Below are 18,609 nucleotides of genomic sequence, written 5' to 3' on the forward strand. Positions count from 1 at the left end.
GGAGAGAGGCAAGAGAGAGACACGAAGAGAGAGAAATTATTTTAAATTTTTTCTTTTGCTTTTATTCTATTTTTCTTTTACAGGTAAGCTATTCAAATTTTTTTAAAATTGTTTTGTCATCATGTCTAGATGGCATGCCACCTAGTTATGTAAGTTTAGGGATGTATATTTTAAGGATGTGTAGTACTACCGATAATTTTTTGTCCTTTATAAAATATTGTTGTAAACTTTATGGATTTTATGCAACAAAACTTAATTGGACTGTTCTTATTGGAACACAATTTTTAGTTGAGGCTTATCTCTAATTTTCCATTTTTTTTTTTTGAAACGCTAATTTTCCCTTTTAAGAACTATACAACTTAAAGATATTTTATGATCTCTCCTCTCTCTCTATACTTCCTCTATAAGTTTCTCCATGTAAATTAGGGAAACTAGTCCATCGAGGTCCGCTTGAGCATAACTGGCCTCTCGAGCAGTGGAAAAATCAGCTTCTGGTCCCGTAGCTCTGTTATGCTCCGCTCGATCTCTCTGGGGCACTTGAGTGGAAAACTAGGCCGCTTGAGCGATCATTTGTCCTCGAGCGATCCTATACGAAATTCAATTCCAATTCACTCCTTATAACGCGATTTTCACTTCATAATTTCTCGCAGGCTCTCCTACAATAAAAACACAAAAACTTCATGTACTATCAATCCAATTCCATCAAAAATACTAAGAACGAATATAGAAATATGCACAAAAATTGGATCAAATATGTGTATATCACTGCTCATGGTTACACGTACTCAACATGTCTTTCACTCATAAAATATACCCTCTCACCAAGACATTGCCGCTGTGACTTTGGCATGTTGAAAATTGTCGCAATTGCGTCCATGAATAATACAATTACAATTAATTACTAATCTTGCATAGACGTTAATAAATATTGATAATATCAAAATAACCTCCACTTATATCCTGACACGTGTCACATAAAGTCATGGTTGGATGCTCCTCTGATTCGTGCTCGGTTAAATGCCTAAGATACGTGCTTGGTAGCCAGAAGTGACCTAATCACACAAGGAAACTAGGAGCCCACAAGAAGGTCAACTCTACTTAGGAAAGGAATAAGATAGGATCAACCTCCTTATGAAAGGAATAAGATAGGAAACAAGGAGAGGAGATTTACTCTTACAAAAATTAGAACTCATCTCACTCATATAAAACGGGACCCTTGCTACAGGTAAAGGATCTTGAATTTGCACTCCTATATTATATTAGTTGTTTAAGAGAGAACTCTGAGCATCGAGCATTCCCCTTTGATAAATACTGATTTGAACATCAGAGGTCCCCCGAGCACATCCTCATGCCCTTCGTAGATTACGTGTTCTCTTGTGCAAGCCATCCTCAATATTAGCATCGAGGATAATCACTGATGATTAAGCTCGAGTAACCCAAGACATCACCCCAGTCCAGAAGCTCCACTAGAAGCGTTCGAGAAACGCCCTAGGTCAATGGTCACTTGAGTCGCCGAAAAAACTTGCTGAAATCGCGAATCACTAGTTGGAAAAAAAGAGTTCGATCTTACCAATGCCGACAACCATTAACGCTACCAATCAACTCCTCAGATGAAGACACATCACCTTGCTTTTTTATATGTTTTTCTTCTGGTTCTCGTTATGATTGATCTTTTGATATATATATTACATGTTTTGGATCTGCTGCTATTATATCTGTTTAATATCTTATTTGTTTGTTCAATTTATCAATCTTCAATATGGTACCCTCACTAAATGAAATTCTTATGTTTCAACCTTCATCGTGGCGACATCACTAAATGAAATTCTCGTGTTTTAGTCTTCAAACATATATAATAAAATAAATGACATATCAACATGTCAAGACATATAATATATCAACAGATCCCAGGGGCAGAAGGGACTACAGTCATCCGGCCATCGATCAAGGTCGTCGGCCTACCAAAGAGAAGCGTCGGAGCACCATGACCAATCCCCATCCATCATTTGCCACGGTCAGCTACTTATTCCACCAAAATTTGACCTTGAAGTCGCACCCACCCATGAAGAAAATATCCCAATCTAGCCGCCAAAGATATCGCCACAAGCCACCACCACGAGAGTGTTCCCTAGACTTAGGTGCACCATTCCCATCCATTGGCCGACCAAAATAACCACAGAAGGAGTAGAATTCGATTTTGGGTATTAAATGAGGAAGCTGAGGGTATTTCAATCAATAAAATAAATGTTTATAATTTTTTGTCCTTTATAAAATATTGTCGTAAACTTTATGGATTTTGTGGAACAAAACTTAATTGAACTATTCTTATTGGAACAAAATTTTTAGGTGAGGGTTATCTCTAATTTTCCCTTTTATTTTTTTTGAAACGCTAATTTTCCCTTTTAAGAACTATACAACTTAAAGAAATTTTATGATCTTTCCTCTCTCTCTATACTTCCTCTATAAGTTTCTCTCTGTATATTTCTCTCTCTACATTTTCTCTCTCCCTCCGTTTTTTTATCTAGAAAAAAATTATAGAAAGTCTCTCAATTAAACGTTTTGTTCCAATAAGGACACTCAAATAAATTTTGTTCGTCAAAATATCAGATTCGTAAGGATTAAAACAATATTCCATGAAAAAAAGTTATAAACATTTTTTTATTTACAATGATACCCTCATCTTCCTCATTTGACACTCAAATTGGATATTCTCCTTCGATGGCTATTCCGGCTGGCAAATGGGTGGAGATGGTGCACCTAAGTCTGCGTTACACTCCCGTGGTGATTGCTTGCAGCGGGAACGTCTTTGAGGGTTAGATCGAGCAATTTTCTTCATAGGTGGCCACGACTTCAAGGTCAAAATTCGGTGGAATCAGCAACTAATGGCGGCGAATGATGACTAGGGGTTAGTCGTGATGCTCCGGTGCTTCTCTTTGGTGGATCGACGGTCTTGATCAAAGACGGGACGACGATAGTCCACTATGCTCGTCAGATCTTTTTACCTGAAATACAACTTAAAACTGTTCAAATAGCTGAAATAAACTGATTTTCCGAGAAACCTCCGAGTGAGAATTAAGAACTTTGTCAAAGCTTGCCATCCATTATCCAAACTACAAAACATATTTACTTAGTTAAGTTATTTTGGATTAAACAACATGGTCAAAGGACCTATTAGGTTAATATAACACTTGCACGAGGGATTAATTATTAATTAACCTTTACCTACTACTTATTTTATGAGGAACTAACCGTGTCTTTAACCTTATAAAAATCCACAGAAAGTTCCTGGAGAAGATTAGGAGCTCCATAACCGTAATCATAATCTGATAGGATTGTCCCACATTGGAAGATGTGAGAGCTAAGGTGTTGTTTACAGAGGGGCCGGCCATGGTGCTCGACCAATGTGGCCGTTGTTCTTGAAGTGGAGGGTATTGATAGGATTGTCCCACATTGGAAGATGTGGGAGCTAAGGTGTTGTTTATAGAGGGGAGGTATGAGCCTCCCTTAGTACCCAAGGTTTTCTAGTATAGACTGCGAGGCTTTTGGTACAGCCGACCCATATGGGTGAGTGTCAATTAGGCCTTGGGTGCTGAGCGTGTATGAGCGTAACTCTATCAATGGTATCGAAGCGTACAATCTTGTTGTGCCTTCAACTTGGGACCGCACCTACGGAGGAGCCGACCATGGTGCTCGACCAACGTGGGCCTTGGTCTTGAAGGGGAGGGTATTGATAGGATTGTCCCACATTGGAAGATGTGGGAACTAAGGTGTTGTTTATAGAGGGGAGATATGGGCCTCCCTTAGTTCCCAGATACTGGCTTGGTGAACAAATCCAGGTCACATCCATGGACATGGACACAGAGCACTCTCCAATTCTTTCTTATCTCAGCAAAACTTCAATGGAAGAAACGAGGAGTCTCCCCCTACATCAGTTTATCTTTGCACCTAATTTCACATACATATTTGGAACATAATATACATCTAAAATATATCTTATTGGCACATATTACAAAGAATATTACAACCATAAACCTTAATATGTTATGCACTGACCAAACTATCGCCAGTAGCCCATAGCAACAACTGGGATTCTTACTTTATGGCCTCGACTGCCCTTCAAACAAATCTCGCCAAAACTGTAGGTTCCTGTCACAGTTCGAACTGTAAGTGTCACCATGAACTTCCTTGATGCACCGGGTTTCAGAGTCATTGCTGGAGGACTTGTTTCTATTGCAATGGCAGGATGCATTCTAGCTGTTATCACGTATGTTTCTTCTTCGGCAACGTTTGTGACTGTACGACTAACAGATTGAGTACCTACCAGATGGGAAACTGTGATTGATGGTGTGTTGAGATTAGATGGGTGACCAATGCTGTTGTTGCACTGAGAGTTTGTGATGTTCCTTATCTCATGAACATCAATCCCAGGAGTTGTGCATAAAAATCCCAGGTAATCCTCGTAACCTATGAAAAGGGGAATAAACAGATGTCAGGAGGTAATTTGGCATATTGTTGAATGATCTTCTCAAACAATACGAATGAAAGCGAAGAAAATACGAACCAACAAATGAGGTTCAGCTTAAAGATGGTATAATTTAGATGAGGTGATAAATATATAACTTTGGTGCAAATAGCATGTAGAAGACTTATGAGAGTGAGAAGAAAAAAACACACCCGCATCAAATATGAGTCCAGGATCCAGAGCAGCTCTTGGACTAACATGACCACTCCCATAATCAAAAGGTGTTGCTGAGACCAGCTTCATTTCTTCAGTCTCAGAATATTGTTGTGCTTGAAGAGGCCGTCCAGCTCTGTCCAACTTTGTTGAAGTAGTCATCAAAGCCGACTTAATGGCAGCGGGGCTCCAGTGAGGGTGCTGCTGCTTTACAAGAGCTGCTATCCCTGCTATATGTGGTGCAGCCATGCTTGTACCAGAAACCATGGCAAACCCCTCCCCTGCTTGAAGAAATTTTTTGTTAAAATGCAATAATTATTCTCCTAGACATTTGAATATATTTTCTTTTATTGCGTCCTGAAATTTTCATGCTTGATGCCAAAAAAATAGAAAAAAAAGAATCTATAATTGGACAAATGTTCTTTTCCTCATCTATATAACAGATAAAACTATGAAGCTTTGTCATACCAAAAGTCGGACCTTCGTTTACAAAATCCCAAATGAAAACCTTTTGCCCCAAAATGTTTCATTATGCGAATGGGGCAAAGGATGGGAGCATGGAGTTGAGACTAAGGATTTTCATCTATAAAATCTCTCGCCCCATAATCCCTTGACCCACCCTGACCCTCCATGAGACACACAAAATTCCATATGGCCAAGAATGAAAACATTTGTCTCAAGGTTGGCCACAACAATAACAAATGAGATAACATGTATGGATTCCTTACCAACATAATTAGGCTCATCAGTTCCCTTGGGTGACCAAGCGGCCCAAATGAGAGAACCAGGAGCTAGAATATCCGGTTTGAGAAGATCAGCATCTTGAAAGCTGAAATCTTTTATGTTGGGTCCTCGAGCGGAGAATAATGCCACCTGTGGTGCAGATTTATGGAGTATAGGCATCAAGCCGTCTCCAATGCTGCCAACAGCTTTGAAACTCCTCACTCGTCCAGTCCAATCTCTTGGTGTAGAAACATTGTAGTAGTCTATGAGTTCCTATGAAAAATGTCAAAAGGCCAGAAATACATAATTATAAGAATCGGCAACAAAAAAGAACGAATTTGATAATGATTGAGAGAAAAAGAAAACACAACTAAAATTGCCTTTTATGCATTGGGACAGAACCTGCATCTACCCCAGATTTATTCAGGAGGAAAGATGGTGCTGATGAAGTACTGAACTAAGTAACAACCTAAGAGCTGGAGGTTCACTTACAAGCTGTTAAACTTATTGGGCCCTTAACCCAACCCCCTAAAAGGCCTATTAAGGAGTTGAAGGAACCCTCAATTTAAACCACAATACAGAACCCAATTCAAACGATGTGGTATTTCTCCAACATCCCCCCTCACGTGTGGGTTGGTCCAACTCCGAGAAGCCCAACACGTGAAAACCCAAACCTTGCTCCGATTCCATGTTAAACTTATTGGGCCCTTAACCCAACCCCTTAAAAGGCCTATTAAGGAGTTGAAGGAACCCTCAATTTAAACCACAATACAGAACCCAATTCAAACGATGTGGTATTTCTCCAACACAAGCTAAAGATTAGGCAACTAAAGACGTTCCAAACTGATTTTGCTTCTCTCAACAAAGCGCATAAGGAATCATTCCCGAAGTCCCTTTATTTTCATTTCCTCTTATCCTCTGCCCTTGACAAAATCCATCTTTTACATACGACAAGCATCATTTGGTATCTTTAGTCTATATGGTAGTACCGTAGTAGGCACATTATGATTTAGAGAACTAGAGAAATAAATGACACAGAAGAGTTGAGGCTGCAAAGAGCACAAGTAGCATAGCAAGTATCATGAGTTACTGCTCTATACCAGCAAGGAGACAAATTTTACCATTGATTTTGGGACATCTGTGATAAGAATCCCTGGAATGCTGACAGGTACAGGATCAAATTTTGTTCCAGGTGAAACAGTTTCCACAGCAAGGACAAAGCCAACAGCACCAAGGCTCTTGGCTGTTTCTGATACTTTCTTGACCGATGCAGTACCAGTAACAAAATTGAAGGAATAGCCGCAAAGAAGAATGTTTCCCTCAACCAAGTTTCTATTTAGCACTTCTGGTCTTTGGCAGTCAGACGGGCTGTACTTCATTACCGAAGAATCCAGCAGGACATCATTTGCAGCAACCAAAGTAAATGTTCGGTTGGGATGCGTAGCAGCTGCAGCAAATCAGTAGACGTTTGTAACCCTTAGAAAGGTATGTATGTACTTTTAGAAATTAGCATACTATAGAGCAGGAATGAAGTTACTAACATCTTAGCAATCAAGCACATGAAAACGAGAAGGAAAAAAGCATTGAGAAAAAGTAACTGCATAGATACTGAGGTAATAAAAAAATTATGTGAACAGAGATAATCAGTGGCAAGTGCTACTTGTTCCAATACAAGGTATTAAACATCTCAATACAAATGAAGAAAGCCTCAATCACGCACTAGTTGATTGGCAACTCCACAGAAAGTTACTAACAACTGAGATATTTTTTAACATTGAGAGGTCTTTTACTTGCATTCTGGTCATAATTTAACTACTTCTACTTCAAGTATATCACTGCGTCTTTTGTGTTATGCTTTGCCAAATTGTGGAACTTTTTATTTACCAATTTATTGGTAATTTAACTAATCTATCACCAAAAACGTAAAAAAAAGCACATCAATTACAAAATTTCAAAAGAACTTACAAGGGCCGTTTCTCATTTCAGTATCTTACATCATGTCACGAAAAGGCATCATGTCAAGACCATTTCTCATCGAAAATGACTTTTCTCATTTCAGTATTTATTAAGATCTTCGTTTGTTTCATTGCTTGTTAGAAGGAAAACAGATAGTTTTCCTATATTTGCTTAAGGCTTACTTGCTCTCCTAGTCTCCTTAAATAAAAAATCATGACTTTTCTTAAAGCATGATTTTCAGCGATACAAACAGCCCTTTCATCTCAAATATTTGTGTTGGATACAACAGTTCTTAAAAATACTTTACGGAGATTAACACATGGATAATCTTTTGTCACTCAATTCAATCCAAAGCTCTAGTTCTGCTCATCCTCCCATATGAACATCCTTCCCATTTCTTTCATTCCTATCCTTTTTTTGACCTCCCTCCACCCTTCCTGATATCTCCCACTTGGATTTTCTGACTTGCTACAAGAAAAGTAAGTCATCTCTATGTTGCAAGTATCCTTATTATCATGGACAATGTTTTCTCATCTTACTTCCAGCCAAAAATTTCTGTCCATTCATTAGATATATTAGTTTCTCATATTACCTTCTCCCCATAGTTAATCCAATTTATAATACAACTCAATATATGCTTTATCAACACTCTTGTGTAGTCTTAATATATTTCTTTTATGCAAGTTTGCATATCTAATGACATATTTCATCTCAATCTTTACGCAGCTTTCAATAACATTCCCACTTTATTCTAATTTCTAACCAGTACTTGAGTATTCTCAAATCTCAACCTACCACAACATTTCATTGTCTATACACCAAGGTTCTCACAGAATAACTGTAGCATCCTTTTTCAAACAAGTAGCCATTGCCTCCATATGAATTTGGATCCTCAAATAATCCAACAAAACTTCCTTAAAAAACTCTCTAATGTTTCTCTCATTTCTAGTTTCACCATTTAATTGAATATCCAGTTAATACTCTTTTTCCATTTTTCATGGAAACATTTACAACCACAAAACAAGATTATGCGATCAGACTCTCACTCGCAATAACTTTGAAGTATTATCAATATTCTTGATTCATTTGTTGCAAGGATCAAACCTATTTAAGTAATGGAAAGCCTGTGCAATCGTGATCAGTTGTGATTCCTTCTTAAGCCAAGTATTAATCAATATGTACCACGACATCAAATCCCCAACATAGTTTCTCTCAGTTTAGTTCCATCGCCAAAATATACCCTAATTTACTATCAAAGCCTCCATTGCATTTTTCTCATGTTCATTTAGGTCACCTTTACCTTCACTAACTATATCTCTTCTCTACCCGCCCTTGCACTATTGGCCTTAGTGGTCCCAAAATTGCCTCTTAGTAACTTAAGATATTTTAACAAGTAGAATCCTATCTCGTTTTCTCATAACAACAGCAACCTCTTCTTATGACCAAATAAACAAAACAAAAAAAATCTACCTCATGTTCATCCATGAAATATTAATATCGCCTCAACAGTTAAGAAAGAAACATTATTATTTATCAGGCAATTTTACTCATGCGCAAATAATGATCTTGGTCAAATGCTCATCTAACAACTCTGGAAAGATCAAAACTGCCACCCATTAATCTAGTTAGGAACATCTCAGAAGTATAGCAAAATTTACATTAGGAATTTCTGGCATATATTTCTAACTTAAAGAACAACAATAAAGTTCTAGGAGACACAAAGACTGATGTTTATAAATCAATATGATGTATGTATTTTGTTGAATAATGTCATGGAGAAGATGTGAAAAAGAAGTCAAGGCTCTTTGAACTATTGTATCGGCCAAGAATAGAGATTGATGCTTTAGAATGTGTTTGGATTGAGGAATTTGGGGGGAAGGGAAGAGAAGGGGAGAGAAGAGAAGAGAAGAGAGGGAATAATACTTTTCCCTCTCTCATGTTTGGAAAGATAAAAAAAATAAAGGAAAGAAAATTAGTTTAATTTACTAATTTATCCTTATTTTTATGTTAAAGTATTATGTACAAGGGTAAAATAGGTTTTTAACTTATAAATAACTTAATTAGTCATCCCTTCTACCCAAATGGCTCCATTTTGGGAGGAAGAATTTTGACAAAAATTTAATGAAGTCTTCCATCCAATTCCCTCTAAATCCCTCCCTTTAATTTTTTCTAAACCATCCAAACAATGGAATTGGAAGGAAACTCTATTTCCCTTCTTCCCAAATCCCCCAATCCAAACACACTCTTAATGTCATCCTGCTGAAACATTATCAATAGAAATTCATTTTCTACCTTTCCGTTACTACTTGTGAGTTCTTACACCTACAAAGTTTCCTAGGATTGAAGGAAATGCAAAAGCTTTTTCAGCAATCAAATGCACCATTAATGAAAATTCACAAGATAAGGTCTCATATAATTTTCAGAATTACTATTAGAAATTAGAAAATAGAATAGTTGCACAAGAGATTCTTAAAAAATGGTGCAGACAATTAAAAGATCACTAAACCTTATTCATTGAATCACATAATACAATAATTGTTATACCACATCAAATGAGGAATTTCATTAGAAAACTTCTGATAAAATCATAAAAATAGGCATATTGCTTAGTAAAATATAAATCTTACACAACTCCGAAGATGACTAACCATAGCTACCAAAATACCTGACAAATTTGAACTTGAACTTATCTAAAGAGCAGTACTATCTCATTAACTGAGAAAACAACACAATAAGTTGATTGCACTGTGGAGGGAATCAGAGAAATCAATGAGGCTGTCAACAAACAAGGACCCGTCTAGAGGAATGAAACAGAAAAATGACATCATTACTTAATCAATAGTAGCAGATAGCAACTGTAGAAAGATCTATTACTGGCTTGCCCATCAATCAAAATGAAAAAATAAGACTCTTCCCTAAGGGTGTCAGGTTAGATGAACGAATATTCAAGGCAATATAACTTACGTGATAAACAGATTCCACGTAATATTTTCCCATTTCCCAGAGTGAGATGATTTTTATATCTGCGATCATCAATTGCAGCTGCTACAGATGCAATCCAAGGGCTATATGATACCAATGTTTTCGGGAAAGGACCTCCATTCCCTGCTGCCTGTGCAACAAATACTCCTGCTTTCACAGCCGCAAGAAGTGTGGCATCGAAAGGGTTTAAGAATGTAGTCTTTGTAGTGGCTGGAGGACTGTTTGGACCGACTGAAAGACTAAGTATATCCACTCCATCATGAACAGCCTGTCCAACAAAGGTTCGCCAATTAAAAACCGGTTAAGAGAGATTTAAAAAGGATGTCAAATTATTCAAGACATTTATACAAATGTCATGTGGGGTGCTAGAAAATTGACCACTTTAACTAAAAAAATTATATCTTCACAGCATAAAACGATTAAAGTCAAACTATGGTACCTCAAATGCAAGGTAGTATATTCCAGTGAGTGTTTTATTTATCGTGACTGAATTTCAAAGGTAAAAATATGGACCAGTTGTAGTAAGTTATTATTACTTATATGTCGGCGAACGAAAACATACCTGATCAATGGCAGCTACCACATCAGCAACAAAGCCTCCGAAGAGCCTGTATAATGCCTTATACACAGCAATCCTGCAAACAAAAAAATCCAGTTAGTTCATTATAGGGAAGCGGTACTGGACCTTTGAACTAAACATCAAAAGTGAATAATAATCATTACCTAGCACGGGGCGCCATCCCACTTGCTTTCCCAAATTCATAGCCATGCATTTTCACAGGAATACCATTATTACCGGCTGCAATAGCTGCTGTGTGACTGATATCACAAAATTTAAGGAGAAAAAGATATCACTTACTAAACATACAATAATACATAGAAGACAATGTGCAAAGATCTGTCTAGGCTATGATACCAAAAATTACTCAAGCCCCGGAAACAGAAACTGAATAACACCATGTAAACCGGTAAAATTATATTTCACACATGACTCACAAGTATTATTAAAAGCTAAAAGCAAACACTCAATTGCGTGCCTATATGTAGAGCTTATAGCCTTGTCTAATAGAATGTTAATAATTAGTATAGTGCAGTTATGATACCACTTTGAACTCCCAATTAAAAAGAGACACGTGGCCGAGATGAGCAACACCTCATCTCTTACAATCATATCCTGGGATAGTCCCCTCCATCTAATTAGGTAACAAGGCCCATCTGATCTCATGTTTATCTCGGCCCAAGAAGCCTATCTCGGTGCCGAGGAGTGCACCTCATATTAACACAGCAGAGTTATCCAGAATGATATAGAACTTCCATAAAAAGACTCCTACTTCAACTCAAAGAAGAAGGATCAACATCTCCCAAATCAAATAGAAGACAATAGTCCAACTCCACTACGTATTAGAAATTTAGAATTAGTCCATGTACTCCAGTCAGCTACAACTTTCTACACTTTCTTGCTATGAGCTTTGTGCCTTTGTTTCCTCAAGTTCTTAGTTTACCTTTTTTCTGTTTTATCGGAGTGTCTTTCCCAAGGGAAAACACCTTGGGTTAGGCTTCGTAGCTTACATTTTCTCATCCTTACAGTTTCGGAAACATCTCCAGCAGTACTATAACCCACCTAGTTTGGATCAACCTGAGGCACTCGCAAGGCAAGACAGATTCGCACGTCATCATGCAGAATATTGACTTAGGCTTTGGAGTGCAACACATAAGCTGACAAGATTCACAAGCACAATACTCATTTCTGGCATTGACCCTGTGACTGTCTCATGGAGTTGGACATCAATCCCCGTGATGAACAAATGTTTTCAGCAGTGTTCCCATATTTACAGGGGAGAAGCTGTCCTATTCTTTTTGATATGAGACTTCTATACAATGTTACAGAATAAATACTCTCCAACTTTTAGTGAAATCCTGAGCATCTTGTTACTCCAAACCACCAAACCCTTGCAAACTCAGAATTTAAGTGTATCTCAACTCCCTGAATAAGATCTGGAGCAGCAGCTTGTTTCCACAGTATAAATGAAATCGGCCACCCCCCTCTCACATGTCAGCTTCACTCATATGGGTTGAGGCATGGACGAATTTTTAGGATATTTCGTAGCTCACAGAAAAGACAGATTGCTTTAGTTCCTGGAAGCTTTTGCACAAACAAAGTTTATTTTTGTATCCCTTTCATTAAATATTTAACAACCATAATCTTAAGCACAGGATAAAAGAAAATTCAGGAAATGAAACACGAAGCCAACGCCAACTGGTTTGGGACCATGGCCCTTCTTGAGTTGACATGTCTCCATTATAAGGACAACAGTACTCACACATGCATAACTTTGTTTTCATGCTTATGGCATTTATAATGACATGAACAGTATTGAGTTACTGAAATAAAAATTTATAGGCAGCTTAAGCAATCATTCGCCTATGATTGGTCCACTCTCAGAAAGAAAACAAAATGTTGTGTCACGGATAAAAATGACTTCTTTGATTTCCATATAATAGTATACAAGCCAACCTTCTGGTCAGAATAAGGTGAAAAAGGACCTATAAACTAGTGCAGTATTGGCAGTAAATATAAAATAGTTGAAGTTGAATTTTGAGATGTCTAACCTTCCATGTCCATCACCGTCCAAGGGAGAATCAAAATCAATTGTAGGATTAAATGCTCCAGCTGCTATTGCAGCTTTGGCAAAATGTCGTGCCCCAATAATCTTCCCATTGCAGAAATCCCTCTTTGTATCAGGATCAAATTCACATTTTCCTCTGTACTTAGGAACAGGCCTATACGGTTCAGTATGATGGGCTGCAAAGCTGGGATGATGAGGATAAATTCCAGAGTCCACAAATCCTATCACAATGTCCTCTCCAGCCTTGTCAAAGCCACCATCTAATGGCCATACTCCTGTTGGGAGCCCCAAAAATTGTGGGGTGTGCGTGGTAAGTCTCCTCACTTTCCAATCTCTCTCAACAGATTTCACACCAGGGGCACGTCTTAGGATTTCTGCCTACTTGTAGAATCAGATACGTAAAGGAATGAGAATGCAAGAGCAGATATTTAAGGATAGTTACAAATAAAGTATTGGAAAACAAAAACGAAAGTTGTCACCTGATCAGGAGAGATGTGGACAGCAAAACCATTTAGAAGATGCTTATAGCTGTAGAGTTTCTCGTAGCTCCCATGGTTGAACAGCATACCAAGAAGCATATCATGTTTCTTTTCAAGATGTTGGGCGTAAGATGTGACAAATAGACTGTAGAAGCACCACATAGTTTAAAAACGCTAAAATGATTCCCCGATTCAGGGAAAATATAGATTGGATATGTCGACATTTGACAGCTTGACAGTATAAAACAATAATCTTTGTAGCTGTATAATTTACAATACACCACACCAATTCACTATGGAAACAGATTTGTTTTATTTGAAAGCGTCATCATACAGACTGAAAGGGACGCGTTATAAGACCCACTTACCTGACATGTACTCACTCCGAATATTTGGTTTCAAAGTCATCACACACAACGTAAATTACCATATGCTCATTTGCATACATAAATGCAATACTTATGTATGTACTTATTTGACTAATTTAGAGTGTGAAAACTATGGTTCCCAGTCTTAAGTATTCATTGAAGGCATAGAAATCAAAAGACTGAGTGAAGTCAAGTAAGGATACTAAATATTGTAACTAACTAATAGTCAACAAAGGTCATAGTCTAACTATGCGTATCTCAGATATTGAGACTCACCACCTAATATGCTCGAATCAAAATTCCATAGTACTATTACGAACTCCTGCAGGAATCTCAGGCAGTCTAACATAAGCTGACAGTGACATGGTAACTAATGACTCAAAACTACAAATATAAATGACTATACACATCCTTATGACAGGGTCTCAAATATGCATTTTTCCAAAAACCCATGCGGAGAAGTAGAAAATACCTGGTGGGATCAAAATTCTCATCGGTTTCCACAGCAGTGGCTTCAAAACCAGGAACACCACCTCTATAACTTATGACAGGGTCTCCCTCAACTGTCACCACATAAATCTCTGCTTGCACACCCATCCAAAGGGCCAAGAACACTATAATTCGACACCCAAACCCCAGCACCCTCATCTTCACTGATCAACTCACTACTCCAGTAGTCCTCCACGATCTGTTCCAATACAATAATCAGCCTACTATACAAATTATAATGACTAAGAGGTCTAGCAAGAAAGATAGACAGAGAAAAAATTAATAATAATTAAGGAAAAAGAAAAACAGATAATATTAGCAATAACTTTTTTTTTTGAATGGAAAAATTTTATTAAGATCAAAAATATTCCCTGAGAAAGAAAGACTCCAAGATTTAATGCAATCGAACCATCTATCTATGAAACTGTCTAATCTAGTTTCGATGTTGTTGAAAATTCTATTATTTCTTTCAATCCAGATCAGCCACATCACAGAATATACTATTAGCAATAACAAAATCCACTCAATATAATTGTCTGAGAACAACCGGAATTGAAATCCAAATGAAGTATTTAACCCCAATAGATATTTTAATTATCAATGAAATTTACAATGCTCAAGTGGTTTAATATTCAATCATTTGAAAAAATAGCACAACTGGTGAATGGTATCAAAATTTTCTTCAATCTCGAAATATACAGAAAAACAAACAATGAGTTGTACAATAGATCGAAGTGTTAGGTTGAGAAAAGGCACTCACCAGAGATAGAGATAGACCGGTGAGATCAATAGAGAGAGAGAGAGAGAGCTTAGTTACTTGTTTACATTCAGAGATACAAAAAGCACCTGAATATCTGCATAAAATCCAGAAATCATTCACTTCAACCAAACGATCCAAGCAAAGAATAATCACAAAATTCACCAATGAAGTGCATTTCGGTGACAAATAAAGCAGATTCGCATTACACATCAAAGAAATTAATTAAAAAATAAAGAAATAGAGAGTGAGATTCTTCAATGGAGTCACTTACACGCTACTCTTGTTTGATTATTGAACAATGTTATGTGCAGATCTCCAGGAAGGAAAGCACTCAAGCGGAGCTTCTTATTAGCGTGTAGTGACTAGTGAGAGTACTTGGCTACTAGCAGTAGTAAAATTTTTTTTTTTGTGATTTAATTTTTTTTTTTTTTTTTTTTTTAGATGGGGACTTGCAGACGGAGAAGCGAAAATGATGCAGGACTCATTATGAAATTATTAAATCGATCGTTTAAATTATTTTTTAATTAACTAAAAATCGATTATACTTTTTTTTTTTTTTTTTTCCATTTTTGGGGGAGAGACGAGAGAGCATTCGCGCGTATGTGTTCTGACAGTTTTGCTGAAAAGACGAAAATGACCTTGGACTTGAGAGACTGACGGAGGTGCACCTTGACTTTGTGATTCGGGGATTGATTTGTGCACCAACGTCTAGTCAACACGTGTGTCCTAAAAACCAATTACGTGAGACATCTTTTGACCTTGACGAGTAATTGTGTCGTTTTACACTAAACAATTCCATGACAAATTAATAGAGGAAATCTCACTCAAGATTTTTTACTCAAGAAACTTAGGTCTAGTTTGGCAAAGCTTTTTCAAAATAACAGATATGCTAATAGAAATAGTGATAGCAGAAATGTTGAATAATTTTAGCAATAGATATACTTCATGAATGTTTTATGGTGTTTGGTTCAACTTTTACGGGTAACATTTATGCTGTGTAATATTTTATGACAAATTACATGCAGGGGTATTATGCATTTTAGTTGTAATAGAGGCATATAAATGTATATATAAATAAAAATTAATTTATAAAATAATGATAATTAATTAAAATATTTATAAATAGTTACAAAATTGATACAGAAAATTGAATTGAATAAATACTAAATAAACACCCAATAGGGACAAAAGTTAATTCACCAAGTTGATAAACATTGACCAAATTACTTGTCTCCAATCTCTATCCATCATCCCGATGAAAACAAAAATGAGGTCGAACACAATTATCACAAATTCATTCACTATGCAAGGCATGGATTCACGGTGCAAGCCAAGACAGAAAGTGCAAGGCAAGACAGATTAATTCAATGTCTTGAGTCGTTGGTGGGGATGAGAAGCCGATGTCATGTTGGAGCCGAAAACACAACAAGGTATGTGGCGACACCGACGATGGGGAGATTGCTAGTGATGTTCTTACGTCGACTATTATGAGGAAGAGGGTGAAGAGAGAGAAGGAGGAGGAGGATGAGATGTCGGAGACGAGAGGTTAGAGAGAATGACTTTTTAGGGTTAAAATGGGGATGATATTGAAATATTGAGGACATAATAGGAATGTACACAAAAATACTGGTAAAATGCTTTGATTTGGGAGCATTTGCAAAATGGACAAAAATGCTTTGAAAAGTGCATCGGATTACGTGCACCATGATGCTTGTTTGGTTAGCTCATAGCATTTACACTAAAAACTAGTAGAAATGTTTGTAAAAAAGTTGTACCAAACCGGGCCTTAAATCTTTTGTCGGAATGACTATTAATTCAATTAAGAGTTTTGTTAAGAGAGTCTCATGTCAGTTAGATGTGGGATTCTCATCTAATTTACAAGATGGAACCCAATCTCAAAACACTTGAGACCTTTTTATGTACAAAATCCACATGGACCTTTGGCCCAATATGAAACAATTCTTTCAATTATTGTTGAGCTCAACCATTTTTTTCTATCCATTTTTCAAATTATCACAAGTTTTGGATTAATTTAATGTCAAGAAGACGTATATAGTTTGAGAATCTCCTCCCAAAATCATGAATAACTTGCATTTGCATATATTTAAAAAGTTTGGGTGATGGATTTGTGAGAACAAAAAATTTTTGTGTGATTGAGTTGTAATAGCTCTTTATGTTACCGCATTTAATAATATCATAAAGAATCAAAATAAAAATAAACAATTATCGTACACAATGTTTTCACAATTAATATAGAATAGAAAATGGTAAGATGTATGTAGTTTCACTTTCATAATGGAGGGATATTGTGTGTCTAGTTCTGCATTTAAACCCCTAACAAACATATTACTCTATTTAGAGGAGACCGTAACATAGTGGTAGCCTATTGCCCTATTCTATTGAATCAAGGTAAAATCTTGGGTTCGAGCCCCTTCTAAGTTTTAATGCTATAATAATAACAAAAACAATAAAATAACGTGATTTATCAAAAATATATATGTTCTTTTCCCTTCATTAGTTATTGAAAAATTGAGGATGCATTTCGGAATATAAATTGGCATTGCATTTATTTAGGAATTTAAAAGGAAAACGGGGGGGGGGGGGGGGAACTATATGAATATAACCTATTTATCAACCCACTTTATTTAGGCAAAAATTTCTTGAGCAGCATAAATTTTTAATTAATAAAAAAATATGAAAATGTCGTTATTTGTATTGTAGGGTTGAAGATTGGAGGTTTGTAGGCCGTTAGTTTTTCCAAGGGCATGTGAGGGGGTTGCCCCACCAAAATTGTCGTCATGTTTCAACAGCCCACATGTGACTTTTAGTGATGTGAAGACCATTTCATTGTCCAAAAATAGAACTAAAGATTCCAATATTTAGCATTAAATTAGTAAAATCCTCCATTTTTTCTAAGAAGTTTAAACCAACATTTCATTCCATAATAGCAAACATTACATCTAGCATCACATTAACATCTTAGAACTTTACATACCCTAGTAGAGGACTTACAAAGTCAGAGAACAAACTCCGGACTAACACAGAACAACACAGAGATATACCCGAATAATCCTGTCCTGGGATAAACCCCGATAGAGTACTAAACAAAAAATAAATAAAAACAACACATATGGATTGGATCAAGATTATTGACTTCCCCTTCATCAAGAAAGACCTATCTCCACCATATTTAGGACCTCCATCAATGTGCATCAAATATGTGTCACTGGAACACACCAACAGAACCGGTGTTGTGAAGAATCCACTATAGGTGGATGAGAAGAACCATATTTCATCTTCATGGAAAACGGTGTGGTGAAAAAACTTTACGTATTCCTTATTCAACAGAACAGAGATTGTAAACTAGATTTACAAACCAACAAAAAACTAAAAGGACATATTATAAAAGATGTATGGAGGAGGAGGAGACTCCTCAGATCTGTACTACGAGAGAAATTTTGGTTGAGAGTAACTTCAAAAAAGAGAGGAGGCGGCTAGGGTTTTTTAAAATCCTCCCATCTATGTCGACATATAAAACATGTTTACAACC

General features: G+C 36.7%; 1 protein-coding gene across 1 annotated transcript; it reads right to left on the reverse strand.

Moving 5' to 3' along the window:
- Window positions 1-3,873: 3,873 nt before the first annotated feature.
- On the reverse strand, window positions 3,874-15,473 carry LOC119997719 (subtilisin-like protease SBT2.5). Its single transcript, XM_038844895.1, has 12 exons — window positions 15,331-15,473; window positions 15,060-15,153; window positions 14,283-14,498; window positions 13,443-13,587; window positions 12,947-13,341; window positions 11,060-11,155; window positions 10,899-10,971; window positions 10,319-10,604; window positions 6,520-6,845; window positions 5,404-5,671; window positions 4,675-4,956; window positions 3,874-4,464 (listed from the first exon to the last, which is right to left on the reverse strand). The coding sequence occupies exons 3-12, from the start codon at window positions 14,456-14,458 to the stop codon at window positions 4,058-4,060; spliced, it is 2,454 nt and encodes an 817-aa protein (XP_038700823.1). The 5' UTR covers window positions 14,459-14,498; window positions 15,060-15,153; window positions 15,331-15,473; the 3' UTR covers window positions 3,874-4,057.
- Between the last annotated feature and the right edge of the window lie 3,136 nt (window positions 15,474-18,609).

Source organism: Tripterygium wilfordii, chromosome 4 (genome assembly GCF_013401445.1).
Source record: "Tripterygium wilfordii isolate XIE 37 chromosome 4, ASM1340144v1, whole genome shotgun sequence".
Lineage (NCBI taxonomy): Eukaryota > Viridiplantae > Streptophyta > Magnoliopsida > Celastrales > Celastraceae > Tripterygium > Tripterygium wilfordii.